This window comes from Sapajus apella, unplaced genomic scaffold (assembly GCF_009761245.1).
Source record: "Sapajus apella isolate SASKATOON/1434 unplaced genomic scaffold, GSC_monkey_1.0 scaffold65, whole genome shotgun sequence".
NCBI lineage: Eukaryota > Metazoa > Chordata > Mammalia > Primates > Cebidae > Sapajus > Sapajus apella.
The window spans coordinates 5,166,565-5,182,809 of record NW_022437005.1 but is presented as its reverse complement, the minus strand read 5'-3'; the positions used below and the strand labels follow the sequence as shown (position 1 = coordinate 5,182,809).

Below are 16,245 nucleotides of genomic sequence, written 5' to 3'. Positions count from 1 at the left end.
TCCTCATTGCTGTTGTCTTCAGCCTGTGATTTTCAGGATTTGTTTTGACTTTTTAAAAACGGAAGAATAATTTCTCATTTTCTGTTCCTTTTTTATTTTATAGAGGTAGACTCATTTAAAATATCTTAAGATTATGAAATAGAGTTATTTCAAAGCTCCCGTCAGTTTCCTGAATCATCTGTTTCATATGGGGTCAGTTCTGTCTGCTCATCTTTCTCTTTCCTGGTTTTGGTTTACCTCAAGTATATGATGATCCTCGGTTGTCTGGTCATTTGACATATAAAGGCTGATTGGGTAGCACAGATGCCGTCATGGTGCCCAGCATGAGGAAGGCCCCTGAAGTCCCTTTGCGAGTGGATGGGCATCTTGTGGACAGATGTCCCTGGAGGGGGTGTGGGCAGGGATCAGGAGAAAGCCTTCAGATCCCCTATGTTGCTGGTGGAAAAGGTCTTCCTCTGGTGGTAAGGGTGTTGGTGGTGTGAAGCGCTGTCATGGGTTTCAGCTTGGGGTGAAGCTTTTTTCCTTTTTCTCTACACCCTCCCCTGTGTCTGTTGTGGAGGTCTAGGCTCTGCAATTTTCCCTTTTTGGGCCCCAGTACGCCAAGTAGAAGCCTTTGTTGGGCAAATCATATACTTTCTGCAAAATAGTTATCAGGGCAAAGAGCATAAGCCTCCTGCCCTTCTTACACGGGGGAGAAGGGGCAAGGCACCAGAGATCTCAGCTATTCACCATAGAGCCCTTAATAATCTACTCATGCATTCAGGCTGCACCCAGCACCCAACCTCTTTATTGATTAATTTAAGCTTCTGTAGGGCTTTCCTGGAGAGAAACACTCCTACCTTCGGTGTCTTCAGCTGGATTTTTGTTTGCTTTGGTTTGGTTTCCCCGTCAGTCAGATTTCACCTATTTTCTTTCTTTCTTTTTTTATTTTACTTTAAGTTCTGGAGTTCATGTGCAGATCTTGCAGGATTGTTACCTAGGTATATGCATGCCATGGTGGTTTGCTGCCTCCATCCCCCCGTCACCTACATTAGGTATTTCTCCTAATGTTATCCCTCCTGAACCACCCGACCCACTGCTGTTGCTCCTCAGCCCCTCATCCCCCGACAGACCCCAGTGTGTGATGTTCCCCTCCCTGTGTCATGTGTTCTCATTGTTCAACACCCTCTTATGAGTGAGAACATGCAGTGTTGTTTGGTTTTCTGTTCTTGTGTCAGTTTGCTGAGAGTGATGGTTTCTGATTCATCCATGTCCCTACAAAGGACATGAACTCATCTTTTTTATGGCTGCATAGTATTCCATGGTGTATATGTGCCATATTTCCTTTATCCAGTCTATCTTTGATGGGCATTTGGGTTGGTTCCAAGCCTTTGCTATTGTAAACAGTGCTGCAATGAACATACATGTGCATGTGTCTTTATAATAGATTGATTTATCATCCTTTGGATATATACCCAGTAATGGGATTGCTCAGTCAAATGGTATTTCTATTTCTAGGTCCTTGAGGAATCACCACACTGTCTTCCACAATGGTTGAACTAATTTACATTCCCACCAACAGTGGAAAAGTGTTTCTATTTCTCCACATCCTCTCCAGCATCTGTTGCCTCCAGATTTTTTAATGATTGCCATTCTAACTGGTGTGAGATGGTATCTCAGTGTGGTTTTGATTTGCATTTCTCTAATGCCCAGCGATGATGAGCATTTTTTCATATGTTTGTTGGCCACATAAATGTCTTCCTTTGAAAAGTGTCTGTTCATATATTTTGCCCACTTTTTGATGGTGGTGTTTGTTTCTTTCTTGTAAATTTGTTTTAGTTATTTATAGATTCTGTATATTAGCCCTTGTCAGACGGGTAGATTGCAAAAATGTTTTCCCATTCTGTTGGTTGCTGGTTTGCTCTAATTGTTTCTTTTGCTGTGCAGACGCTCTTAAGTTTAATTAGATCCCATTTGTCTGTTTTGGCTTTTGTTGTCATTTATTTTGGTGTTTTAGTCATGAAGTCCTTGCCTATGCCTGTGTCCTGAGTGGATCTTCTAGGGTTTTTATGGTGTTAGATCTTATGTTTAAATCTTTAATCCATATTGAGTTAATTTTTGTGTAAGGTGTAGGAATGGGTCCACTTTCAGCTTTCTGCACATGGCTAGCCAGTTATCCCAACACCACTTATTAAACAGGGAATCCTTCCCCCTTTGCTTATTTTTGTCTGGTTTGTCAAAGATCAGATAGTTGTAGATGTGTGGCGTTACTTCTGAGGCCTCTGTTCTGTTGCATTGGTCTATATCTCTGTTTGGTACCAGTACCATCCTGTTTTGATTACTATAGCCTTGTAGTATAGTTTGAAGTTAGGTAGCATGATGTCTCCAGCCTTGTTCTTTTTGCTTAGGATTGTCTTGTGTATGTGGGCTCTTTTTTGGTTCCATATGAAGTTTAAGGTGGTTTTTTCCAGTTCTGTGAAGAAGGTCAATGGTAGTTTGATGGGGATAGCATTGAATCTGTAAATTACTTTGGGCAGTATGGCCATTTTCATGATATTGTTTCTTCCTAACCATGAGCATGGAATGTTTTTCCATCTGTTCCTCTCTTATTTCCTTGAGCAGTGGTTTGTACATCTCCTTGAAGAGGTTCTCCACGTCCTTTGTATTTCTAGGTATTTTATTCTCTTCATAGCCATTGTGAATGAGAGTTCGCTCATGATTTGGCTGTCTGTCTGTCTGTTATTGGTGTATAGGAATGCTTGTGATTTTTGCACATTGATTTTGTATCCTGAGACTTTGCTGAAGTTGCTTATCATCTTAAGGAGATTTGGGGATGAGATGATGGGGTCTTCTAAATATACAATCATGTCATCTGCAAATAGAAACAATTTGACTTCCTCTTCTCCTAATTGAATACCCTTTATTTCTTTTTTTTGCCTGATTGCTCTGGCTAGAACTTCCAATACTATGTTGAATAGGAGTGGTGAGAGGATACCCTTGTCTAGTGCCAGTTTTCAAATGGAATGCTTCCAGTTTTTGTCCATTGAGTATGATATTGGCTGTAAGTTTGGCATAAATAGCTTTTATTATTTTTAGATACAGTCCATTGATGCCTAGTTTATTAAGCTTTTAGCATAAAGGGCTGTTGAATTTGTCAAAGGCCTTCGCTGCATCTAGTGAGTTAGTCATCTCATTTTCGTCTTTGGTTCTGTTTATGTGATGGATTAAGTTTATAGATTTGCATATGTTGAACCAGCTTTGTATCCCTGGGATGAAGCCTACTTGATCGTGATGGATAAGCTTTTTGATATGCTGTTGCATTCGGTTTGCCAGTATTTTATTGAAGATTTTTGCATCAATGTTCATGATGGATATTGGCCTGAAATTTTCTTTTTTTTAGTTGTATTTCTGCAGGTTTTGGTATCAGGATGATGTTGGTCTCATAAAATGAGTTAGGGAGGATTCCCTCTTTTTGTATTGTTTGAAATAATTTCAGAAGGAATGGTTCCAATTCCTCTTTGTATGTCTGGTAGCATTCAGCTGTGAACCCGTCTAGACCAGGACTTTTTTTGTGTGGTAGGCTATTAATTGCTACCTCTACTTCAGACCTTGTTGTTGGTCTATTTAGGGATTCAACTTCTTCCTGGTTTAGTCTTGGGAGGGTGTCAGTGTCCAGGAATTTATCCATTTCTTCTAGATTTACTTGTTTATGTGCATAGAGCTGTTTGTAGTATTCTCTGATAGTAGTTTGTATTTCTGTGGAATTGGTGGTGATAGCCCCTTTTTCATTTTTTATTGCATCTATTCTTCCCTCTTTTCTTTTTTATTAGTCTGGCTAGCAGTCTATCTATTTCGTTGATCTTTCCAAAAAAACAGCTCCTGTATTTATTGATTTTTTTGAAGGTCTTTTTTGTGTCTCTATCTCCTTCAGTTCTGCTCTGATCTTAGTTATTTCTTGCCTTCTGCTAGCTTTTGAATTTGTTTGATCTTGCTTCTCTAGTTCTTTTAATTTTGACAATAGGGTGTTGATTTTAGATCTTTCCTCGCTTCTCATATGGGCATTTCGTGCTATAAATTTCCCTCTGGACACTGCTTTAAATGTGTCCCAGAGATTCTGGTATGTTGTGTCTTTGTTCTCATCGGTTTTGAAGAACATCTTTATTTCTGCCTTCATTTCATTATTTATCCAGTACTCATTCAGGAGCAGGTTGTTCAGTTTCCATGTAGTTGTGTGGCTTTGAGTGAGTTTCTTAATCCTGAGTTCTAATTTGATTGCACTGTGATCTGAGAGACTGGTTGTTGTGATTTCTGTTCTTTTGCATTTGCTGAGGAGTGATTTATTTCCAATTATGTGGTCAATTTTAGTAAGTGCGATGTGGCACTCAGAAGAATGTATATTCTGTGGATTTGGGGTGGAGAGTTCTGTGTCTATTAGGTTTGCTTGGTCCAGATCTGAGTTCAAGTCCTGGATATCCTTGGTAATTTTCTGTCTTGTTGATCTGTCTAATATTGACAGTGGAGTGTTAAAGTCTGCCACTATTATTGTGTGGGAGTCTAAGTCTCTTTGTGGGTCAATAAGAACTTGCTTTATGTATCTGGGTGCTCCTATATTGGGTGTGTATATATTTAGGATCATTAACTTTTCTTGTGCATTTATCCTTTTACCATTATGTAATGCCCTTCTTTGTCTCTTTTGATATTTGTTGGTTTAAAGTCTGTTTTATCAGAGACTAGGATTGCAACCCCCTTTTTTTTTTTTTGCTCTCCATTTTCTTGGTAAATCTTCCTCCATCCCTTTATTTTGAGTCTATATGTGTCTTTGCACGTGAGATGGGTTTCCTGGATACAGCACACAGATGGGTCTTGACTTTTTATCCAATTTGCCAGTCTGTTTCTTTTGATTGGGGCATTTAGCCTGTTTACACTTAAGGTTAATATTGTTATGTATGAATTTGATCCTGCCATTTTGATGCTAGCTGGTTGTTTTGCCTGTTAGTTGATGCAGTTTCTTCATTGTGTCAATGGTCTTTACCATTTGATACATTTTTGCAGTGGCTGGTACTGGTTGTTCCTTTCCATATTTAGTGCTTCCTTCAGGAGCTCTTGCAAGGCAGGCCCGGTGGTGATGAAATCTCTCAGCAATTGCTTGTTCGTAAAGGATTTTATTTCTCCTTCACTTATGAAGCTTAGTTTGGCTGGATATGAAATTCTGGGTTGAAAGTTCTTTTCTTTAAGGATGTTGAATATTGGCCTCCACTCTCCTCTGCCAAGGGTTTCTGCCAAGAGGTCTGCTGTGAGTCTGATGGGCTTCCCTTTGTGGGTAACTTGACCTTTCTGTCTGGCTGCCCTAGCATTTTTTCCTTCATTTCAACCCTGGTGAATCTGACAATTATGTGCCTTGGGGTTGTTCTTCTTGAGGAATATCTTTGTGGTGTTCTCTGTATTTCCTGGATTTGAATGTTGGCCTGCTTTGCTAGGTTGGGGAAGTTCTCCTGGATAATATCCTGAAGAATATTTTCTGGCTTAGTTTCATTCTCCCCGTCATATTCAGGTACACTGATCAAACGTAGACTAGGTCTTTTCACATAATCCCGTATTTGTCGGAGGCTTCATTATGTCTTTTCCCTCTTTTTTCTCTCATCTTGCTTTCTCATTTTATTTCATTGAGCTGATCTTCAATCTCTGATATCCTTTCTTCTGCTTGATCGATTCGGCTATTGAGACTAGTGTATGTTTCGCAGAGCTCTCGTACTGTGTTTTTCAGCTCCATCAAGTTGTTTATATTCTTCTCTAACCTGGTTATTCTAGTTAGCATTTCATCTAATCTTTTTTCAATCTTCTTAGTTTCTTTGCATTGGGTTAGAACATGTTCCTTTAGCTCAGAAAAGTTTGTTATTACCTACCTTATGAAGCTTCCTTCTGTCAATTCGTCGAACTCATTCTCCATCCAGTTTTGTTCCCTTGCTGGTGAGGAGTTGTGATCCCTTGGAGAAGGAGAGGCTTTCTGGTTTTAGGTGATTTCATCCTTTTTGTGCTGGTTTCTTCCCATCTTCGTGGATTTATCTACCTTTGGTCTTTGAAGTTGGTGACTTTTGGATGGGGTCTCTGAGTGGACATCCTTTTTGTTGATGTTGGAGCTATTTATTTCTGTTTTTTAGTTTTCCTTCTAACAGTCAGGCCTCTCTGCTGCAGGACTGCTGGATGTCCACTCCAGACCCTGCTTGCCTGGAAATCACCCTCAGGGGCTGCAGAACAGCAAGGATTGCTGCCTGTTCCTTCCTCTGGTAGCTTTATCCGAGAAGTCAGCCAGATGTCAGCCACAGGTCTCCTGTATGAGGTGCCTCTTTGGATATATGGGGGTCAGGGAGCCCCTTGAGGAGGCAGTCTGTCCCTTATCAGAGCTCCAGTGCTGTGCTGTCCCATTCAGAGCTGCTGGGCAGGGACTTTTAAGTCTGCTGCAGTGGAACTCACAACACCTCCTTTCCCAGGTGCTCTCTCCTGGAAGGTGGGGCTTTATGTATAAGTCCCTGACATGTTGCTGCCTTTTGTCAGAGATGCCCTGCCCAGCAAGGAAGGAGTCTAGTCACAGTCTGCCTGCAGAGGTGTTGCTGAGGTGCTGCGCGCTCTGTCCAGCTCCTGTGTAAACATCCTTGCGGTTTTGTTTACACAGTTAAGGTTAGAACTGCCTCGGTAATGGCGGACTGCCTCGGTAATGGTGGACGCCCTTCCCCACAGAGAGCTCCACCATCCCAGGTCAAGCTCAAACTGCTGTGCTGGCTGCAAAACTCTCAAGCCAGTGCGTTTCATATTGCTGATCTTTGTAGGGGTGGGATCCACCAAGCCAGACCACCTGGCTCTCTGCCTTCACCCCCCTCTTTTTCAGGGGAGTGTGTGGCTCTGTCTCACGGGTGTTCCAGGCACCAGTTGAAACAGCCACCCAGATTTGTGTGGGTTTTTGTGCTGGAAACCTGTGGCGCTTGTTGGCCTGTGGATATCTCCTGGTCTGTGGGCTGTAAAGACCCGCGAGAAGCCCGGTAACTGAAACGGAGTGTCAGAGTGGCCAGAAGAGCCCCCGAGGGCCTCTGTTGGGTAGGAGTGGGGGGGTCCTCCAGTCTGCTGCACTTCCCAGGTGAGGCAGCACCCCACCCTGCCTCAGCTCACCCTCCTTGGGCTATACCCACTGTCCAACCAGTCCCACTGAGATGCACCTGGTACCTCGGTTGGAAATGCTGCAATCACACTCTCTCTACATCACTCTCACTGGGAACTGTGCTCCGGAGCTGTTCCTATTCGGCCATCTTGGTGGAGCTCTCTTAGTCTGTTCTTGTATTTCTATTAAAAAATACCTAAGACTGGGTAGTTTATAAGGAGATTTAATTAGCACACAGTTCTGCAAGCTATACAGAAAGTTTGGAGCCAGAATCTGCTTCTGGTGAGGACCTCAGGGAGTTTCTAGTCATGGCAGAAGGCGAAGGAGGAATAGGCACATTACATGGTGAGAGGAGGAACCAGAGTTCATCTACTTTCAGTCTTCTTGGAATTTCTCAAGATTGCTAATTCACCAAGGTCAGTAACCTTTCAGAGTTTCCCACATCTTTTAGAGTTTTGTGTTTCAAAAATATATGCCAAGAATAATTCTAAAAGGAGCTTTGGAAAAAGGGCAGTGGATGTCCCCTGCTCCGTCCCCAACCTTGCCTTTTAATTGGTCCTCTTTGGAAGCAATACAAAGAACAGATGTGATTAGCCCCAAGGCGCAGGCCCAGGCCCAAGCTGGACACTCGCATGATGCTGGTGCTTCCCTCCACGTGTAGTTCCAAGGCCAGGCCCTCAACACGGCCTCATCAGTGCATGCACCAGCCACCTAGCTTGCATCCTGATTCCTCTGGAGGCAGGGACTCTATTCTTTATGTTATTTTTTTCCCACCACATGCTTTGCATGTAATAAACACCAGTAAGTTTGGAAAGAAAATCTTAGAATTGTTTTAACTTTTATTGTTGAAGACTTCTTGTACTCTCCACCTTCTCCCAGTTTGAAATATTGTTAATGTGCATAAAAGAAGCATACAGTTCCATAAACCGAGCAGCTTACCATTTGGGAGACTCTGGTAACTCAGGTTACTCTGTCTGTAACCTGAATCTCCCATTGCATATCCCTTTTTTTCCTCGATTTTTTCTCATTTGCATTTAGGGGATAAGTATCAGAAGCTATAACATTTGTTCGCTCGTTCAATGATTATTTTAGAGTACACATGTACCAGGCACTGTTCTATGTGTTGAAAATAAAACCTGAAGAAAAGACATAAAGATCTCATACCTCCTGACGCTGACATGCCAGTGCACTCTAGTTTGCTTTTCCATGAGGAATGGAAGTCAGTGTAAACAAGTGCTTCCCAAGACCCCTCCTGGGGGCGTACTGATTAAAGTACTTGGTTCCAAGCTGTTCATCAGTAAGACGGGGACAGCGATAAAGGAGGCGGCACTGTCTGGACCAGGCATCATCTTCCAAAAGGCTCAGAGGCCTTGCCCAGTGTCCTCATTGCCATGGCTTCACAGGCGCAAGGACAGGGAGGGTATTATTTCCACTTTACCAATGGAAACCGTGGTCCCGTGACCACCCCACAGTCATGCCCAGGATCCAGGGGCAGAAGCACACTAAAAGCAATGTCTGCTGCTTTCTAAACAGCTTCCTTCAGTCTTCCAGCACTGGAAATTCTTTATGTATAAAAATGAATGTATGGCATTTAAAAATACAAAAAGATAAGTTCTTCAAATTTCTGAGAACTTTTCTTTCTTTCTGGTTTTTTTTTTTAAGTCTTGTTGTGTTGCCCAGGCTAGAGTACGGCTGGGTGATCTCAGCTCACTGCAACCTCTGACTCCTGGATTCAAGCGATTCTTCTGCCTCAGCCTCCCAAGCAGCTGGGATTACAGGCACATACTACCATGCCTGGCTAATTTTTGTATTTTTAGTAGAGACGGGGTTTCACCATGTTGGCCATGCTGGTCTCAAACTCCTGACCTCAAGTGATCTGCCTGCCTCGGCCTCCCAAAGTACTGGGATTACAGGCACGAGCCACTATGCTCAGCCTTTTTTAAATCTAAATAAGAAGTCAATTTGTTGGCTTATTCATTCCTCAGGGGAGTACATTTTCTGGACTGTCATAATTTGGCTGACTTTGAACACTTTATAAAGTATGCAAAATAAATTTTAGGATTCATCTGATTGCTTTTCCTAGAGCTAGTCATAATAAAACTAGTGTGGAGTTTCTGTGTTTTGTGAGGTTTCTCACGGCATCCTTGACCTTAATGTAAAACAGTGTCCATGTGGTAACCTTGCCTGAAGCAAGGTTTTGGAGCAGCAAGATTGACATTAGATGTGGATGTTTGTGTTGTGGGCTATTAAGACCACACACACTCTCACATGCACACACTCACACATGCACACACTCACACATGCACACACTCACACATGCACACACTCACACATGCACATACTCACACATGCACACACTCACACATGCACACACTCACACATGCACACACTCTCACATGCACACACTCACACATGCACACACTCACACATGCACACACTCACACATGCACACACTCTCACATGCACATACTCACACATGCACACACTCACACATGCACACACTCTCACATGCACATACTCACACATGCACACACTCACACATGCACACACTCATAGTCACCTGTCCTTGTGACTTAGAATTCAACGTTGGAGAGAAAATGTTTCCCTTAAGGGAATATTTTGAGGCGAAAGAAATGACCACATTCTGTAATCCTGCAGCCTGAAAACAGACTCCTGCTGAAGGAAGTTGGACCCACAGGGGAAGGAAGAGTCTCTGTGATTGAACAGCTGCTGGATGAAGTAAGTGTCGCCAAAGGCGCAAGTCTCCCTGAAGAGTTTAGCCTGGCATTCCGCCTCTGTCTCCTTCAGATGGAAGTTTGGTTCAGTACTATGAAAATTACACTGCCCTTTGATAAAAACCAGGGATAGAGTGAATGGCTAGTCAAAAGCTTTACATTAATTAATTGTTTCCTGTTGCAAGTTTTTATATCAGAGAAAATAGACAAGCACAGAGGAGATCAAGGAGCATGCATGAAGCTGAATAGCATCTCTGGCCTGTGACCCCATAATACCTTTATCCTGGGCTTCCTAAAGAAACAAGGTAGTCAGGGTGCCTCCCCTCCCCTGCCCACCCATGTTGGGAACAGAAGTTTTGTCACCTGGGCAACTTTGTAGCTCTGTTCATTGCTGGTCAGGTCTTGAGGTTCCTGGTTCTCCTCTCCTTTGATCTGAAAGCACTGTAGTTCCATTAGCTCTGTGAAGGACATCTGTCATACGTCATAGGATGGCAGCTGGATGCTGTTGAGTGCAGGGTTTTGTGGCAAGTTTGTCCTTGTCCATTTGCTGCAGGGAGCAGACCCCAACTGCTGTGATGAAGATGATCGACCCGTCATAACCGTGGCTGTTATGAATAAGCACCATGAAGCGATTCCGGTTCTCGTGCAGAGAGGAGCAGACATTGACCAGCAGTGGGGGCTGTAAGTGAAACACATCGAAAGGAGAGCTAAGGTAGCAGCAGGCTAACTGCCTGGAGCTCCACTGTGGCAGAAGAAGTCTATGTACATGCCCTGTTCAGTTTCAGCCTCTTTAACCATTTTAACCTATATCAGCTTTAATAAGAGGCTTAACACCTTCTCTTTTCCATAGCTGGGTTAAGTGAAATTTTAAAAATGGACTATTGGGTTGCCTAATTTTGTGATTTTATAAATGCTGATGCATTTTGTTAATTCATAATCTTATGCTGTGTGGGGCCAGTAAATCCTTAGCCCTTGGGGTGTTAACCAATGTTTTCATCATGAATCATGATAATACCAAGGAAAGACAGACCTCAGTATATTCCCTGTGGAAATATCCTCATGAAGTTAATGCAGAAAGAAAATGTCATACGGTTGTCTCCAGATCTAACACCACTGTGGAGGAGACGGGTACATCTGAGGTCACCACAGGGTCTCCTGCAGCCTTGCTTTCCCACCTATGAATGATACAAGACAGAAAGGTGCCAAGTCCTGTTACTTACTGTCCCAGTCTCAGTCCGCTCCTGTCTCATCACCTTCTCTTCCAGCCTTATGTTTCTATTGTTCTTTTGCAAATTACTTTGAAAACGCGGGGTGAAAATTTCCTTGAGCATAGGTCATTCATGTTAACTGCTCATATCTTGCTGACCACATTGTTGAAATAAGTCTTCTCGGGACATCACAGGCATCTACCACCACTGCCTCCTGAAGTCTTACTAAGGCAAGATCAGGGTCTGCGTCACTGGAACATTCTGCTGTGTATCTCATGCCACCACAGAGGCCGAAATTGCAGTAGCTTTGCTTCTATTATTCTCTGTTTCAAAATTGTCTCTGGTGTTAGTGTTCAAAATATAATCCTGTTAATTTTTCCATATGCATTTTACCAATTTCTGCATTTTAGTAGTTTCTACCTTTTTTAGTTTTATTTTACAGCAGAATGTTTGGTATGTTGGTATAAAGCTCTGATGGCTGGAATTAATTTTCTCAAGTCTTCTTAGAGTTTACTGTGTCAAGTTCTTCATTTATCCCACACTGTTTTATTATCGTCATTATTAATAAAATGGTGCTACCTTGTTTTGTGTTGAGGCATATTTTATATTTTTATAATTCAGAAAAGCTTTTTAAATAGCATTTAAGTATGTTGTGGTTGATACAAAAATGACTTGAGCACGTTTTGAATTGAAGTGTAAGCCGCGTGAGTCCTGGCTTTATGAAGAGTCCAGCTAAGGGAGGAAAACGCCCCGGGCATTGGACAGATGGCTTTTTTATTTTCCTGTGCCTCAGCTTCCATGACTGCTTCATCACCATTCTACAAACTGGCATTTATCCACATGCGATCTCATTGCATGTCCGTAAAGTCTGACACTGCGGTCATACCTGTCTATCTTAATGGTGTGTAATGGCCTTTGTCACTCCCAGTGCGTGATCATAGCGACTGCGAGCAGTATGTAGCTCACATGGTTGCGGGGAGAAAAGCTAAAGCGTTGGCCCTCTCTCAAATAGAGCACAGGATCTCTTCTTCCTTTCCAGTGCATGCCAGTAGAGGAAAGAAGCATTTCCCCCTGAGAGCCAAGTCTGATTTATATCTGTTAGTTTCAAGAGTTTGGGCCTGGATCACCCCAGCCTCTGCCCCATAGCTAGACTTCTGGAGACCCAGGAGCATGATCTCAAAGTTCCATGCATCCTATTGCCTTTAGGCATAAGTCATCCAGAGATCTGTCTTTACCATAAAAGAGGCTCAGAGAGTTGTTCCTTAGCAAACAAGAATTAAAATGCTCTCTTCCATCCCAGCATGTTTGGCTAGTGGAGGCTTGGTGGTCTCTACACCAGATAACTTCCGTTAAGTAGCTGGGCAGGTGGCAGAAAGCTCTTTCCTAATTTCCTGGTTCCATGTTTGTATCATTCGTACCAGAATGAACTCATATTCAGCAAAAGGGAATGGCTCGGAGAAATTCACATCCTCCACCAAAGCTCATGCCTCTTACTACCAGATTGCAGAAGCTCAGATTCAATATCTCACTAGGTGAGAGGCCCAGAGAAATGCTGTTTGCTTTTGGACAAGAGCTGCCCTTCCTCACTGCATTGGTGATTCCAAACATGCCATCGCCTGGCTGTGCCCCAGTAGCCAGGTAAGGAAGATGCACGCATCAGTCTACTTCTGAGTGGTTCAACTGTGGACATTTATTCTATTAGGTAATTTAAGGAGAGAATGTATCTTATCATGACACTTAGATTCGAGTAAGTAGTTTGAGTTGTTTGTATCTTTAAAATACAAATTCCATGCAGAGTCACCATTCAGCATTTTCCAAAACGGAACTGTGGCTACATAGGAAGCAGCCAGCACAGAAAATCTAACCACCAGCAAACGCCCCATGCAATAAATAGAATGAATACCCTTCTCTCAATTTGGGGAGAATAGTGAAGAAAGAAGATCATAAGTCTACTTAGGAGATGTGGCAACCCTGTGAATATATCCCAGTTCAAATGGTAAATGCCTTATAAAAATCCAAGGAAGCACAGGGGTGAAGTGACAAATTAACGTAGACAGTTAAGCTCTATGCCACCCGTCAGGAAGAAACGATGAAAGATAAGGAGGAAATGGAGTCTTTTCCAGACTAAGTCCAATTAAATCTCTTTCTTTTGTAAATTGCCCAGTCTTGGGTATGTCTTTATCAGCAGTGTGAAATGGACTAATAGACTAGCATACAGCATAGCCGTGAACATTCTATGGCATATTCTTCATTTGCGATCTGTTTATTTGTTCTTTCTGAAAGCATTTATCCTTGATGTTCTGAGATTTCACAAGGGTATTTTTAGATGTGCTGTTTTTGATTCACCTAGTTGACCTTTTCAATTTAAAAAGTCATGTCTTTCTTTAGGTTAGGAAAAATTTATCCTATTATCTCTTTGGCATTTTCTCCCCTCCATTTTTCTATTCTCTTTCTAGAACTATTATAGAGTAATAGTTGGTAGATGGCGGACTGCTAGAATCAATTCCCTGTCTCTTTCTTCTTTGTTTTTCCATAGTTTCATCTATCTTTTTCTCTTCTATCTTTTGGGAGATTTTCCTAACTTTGTTTTCCATTCTTCCTATTGAGTAATCCTTATTTCAATAATCATATTTATTCTTTCTAGGAGCTACTTTTGTTCTGATTGTTTCTTTTTTATAGTCTCATATTTTTGTACAATATTGTCTTGAATTATTCTGCAGATACCAGTTGGATTTTTATCTTGTTTTAAATTCCTTGTGTTTGTGTGTCTTGGTTTTATCTTTGGTTCTGCAGGTTTTTCTCAGATGTCTGTGAGCCTTTCTTGTCCATTCACATTTGAGAAAGGAGAATGGACTAGATGACTGGTAATTCTGTATATAAGAGAAGGGCTTTGTCAACCAAGAGGCTTTCTGGGTAAATGGAGCTACTCCCAGACTGGGACCCCCGGTTCCAAAAAGTGGAAGCCTTCCCTGTGATTTTTCACCAAATGCTCTCTTTGTCTTCTTCAAGAGAAGAAGCCACTATCCTTTTTCTCCATTGGGATAAATGCATGGCTGCAGGCATATCTGCAGGTGTGGGGGAAAAGAGACGGCGTCAAAGAAGGGAGCAGGGGCAGAGAAAGTTCAGACCTTCAATGCCTATCTCATTTCCACTTTCAGTCATGACTCCTGCCCTCCTTCACTCCTGCCACCAATATGTTGCATAAACTCTTGCAGGCAATTTAGAAAAATGGTATTTATTAGCATTTATTAAATCAACTACCAACCACATCCTTGTGGGTTTCTGGCATTAAAAAATGAATGTGTTTATAACCTTTTCACTCTCTAGTATCAAAGCTTACCCTCCATCCCAGTATTCCTTCAAGAGAAGGGCAGAGAGGGGACTCAAGAGATTTTCCCAGGTTAAATAGGTCAGTGAGCAAAACCAAGACCTTGGGTCACATGCAGTCTCTCCAGTTTTCTGATGATGCTAACTAAGGATTTATCCAGGATTCTTTTTTTTCCCTCTAATTAGGCTCAGAAATACAGCTCTTCATGAAGCAACTCTGCTTGGTCTTGCAGGAAAAGAGAGCATCGCCACTTTACTGGGGTATGTCCCCTTGCCTCTGATGGATACTTTTGAGGGCCACAGGGATCTCTCTAAAGGCCTGTGATGATTTTAAGAGGAGCCTTGGTTCGTGAACTGCTGTCCCTGTCTGTGGGAACCACCATCCCACCATAGCTCCCGGGGCACTAAGGGCTTTTCAAAGCACAATGAAAGTGTTGCTCCCATTAAACACACTTGGTTGTAGGACTTTAATGCAATGGGAACCAATGGCCAGGATTAGCAATTGGACATTTTGAAATCACAGAGCCTCTTTAAAGGCGTCAGGATAGAGCCACCCCAGAGAGCTGAAGTCATGGTGGCCTCTTGGGGACAGGTTTATGGAGGTGGGACCAGGAGGTGCTCAGACTGGCCTCCACGGCAGGGAAGAGTCAAGCTCTTAGGATCACATGCTCAAGTCCGTCAGTGCACCTCCATTTCTCCGTTTCCTTTGCAGATGCAATGCAAGCATCCGAAAGAAGAATACAAGAGGCCAGACAGCGTACGACCTGGCTCTAAACACTGGAGATGACCTCATCGCCTCACTCTTTGCTGCCAAGTTTGGCCAAGGGCTCGAGGACCAACTCGCCCAAACTAGGAGCCTCAGCCGGGATGACTGTTAGACCTGAGACCTCCACGGGGCTTCATTTAAGAATAGGTACAGCTCTGGCTATTCTTCAGTCGTGTCTTTCTGAAATGTGTATTTGAGATTAGAAATTGAGGTTGAGAGGAACTCATGAGATTATTATTATTTTTAATCATATGACAGTATAAGCCATCAGTACTAAATGGACAGCTCCCAGTATACTGTGGACTGTGATAAAATGAATGTATGTTTTTAATGGTTTATTGCTGCTGTTTTTCTTTGTATTTGATTTTTAGTTTTTAACTTATTTTTCAGTAGATAATAATTGCACATGGTTCAAAGCTAAAAGGTATGAAGTATTATGTAGGGATGTGTCCCTCCCATCCTGTCCCACAGCCACCACTTCCCTCCTCAGTCACTAGTGACACCAGTGTTGACTTCTCTTTCCAGAGATCATGCAGAGTTAGATATGCACATACATGTGGTGTAAGCACACGTACATAAGACTACACATAGAATCTAAACATGTGTACAGCACATATATATTCTTTAGCCTCTGTTAAAACAAATGGTACCAAACCAACCACACACTGTTCTTCATCCTCTTTTTGCTTGATACATCTTGTAGGTGCTTCTAATTAGTATGTAAAGATTGATCTTATTTAAATTTTTTTTGTCTGTGGAAATCATCAATATTCCCATCATTATGGTTTGTTTTTTGGTTGACACATCAGCTCTCAATAAACCACTTGCAGGAATGTGTAATTTTGACTCATTCCTTTCTTCAGGTCATTATTTTAATCTTTGGGTGGTAATTCTGCAGTTGTGAAGTCCCTAACTAGTTTATGGGAACTCAGAGAAGGCAGCTCTTTGAAGTTGCTGATGGCTGGAGGCCATCTGCTGCCGCACTCACTACAGCTGGGGCAGCAAGCCCTGCCTAGAAAGGGGATATGGGTGTTGCATCTCTGCCTGCCTTGGAGCTGCATAGGTGCCTGACCCAGGCTG

General features: G+C 42.4%; 1 protein-coding gene across 6 annotated transcripts in view; it reads left to right on the top strand.

Moving 5' to 3' along the window:
- Nucleotides 1–16,005, top strand: part of DZANK1 (double zinc ribbon and ankyrin repeat domains 1) — a 92,043-nt gene extending 76,038 nt beyond the window's left edge. For all 6 annotated transcript variants that reach the window (XM_032248089.1, XM_032248088.1, XM_032248087.1 and 3 more), the window contains 4 exons: nt 9,788–9,868; nt 10,418–10,545; nt 14,586–14,660; nt 15,112–16,005. In XM_032248089.1, coding sequence (XP_032103980.1) covers nt 9,788–9,868; nt 10,418–10,545; nt 14,586–14,660; nt 15,112–15,277 — 450 coding nt within the window. In that variant the 3' untranslated portion in view covers nt 15,278–16,005. The remainder of the gene's footprint in view (nt 1–9,787; nt 9,869–10,417; nt 10,546–14,585; nt 14,661–15,111) is intronic.
- Nucleotides 16,006–16,245: the final 240 nt, after the last annotated feature.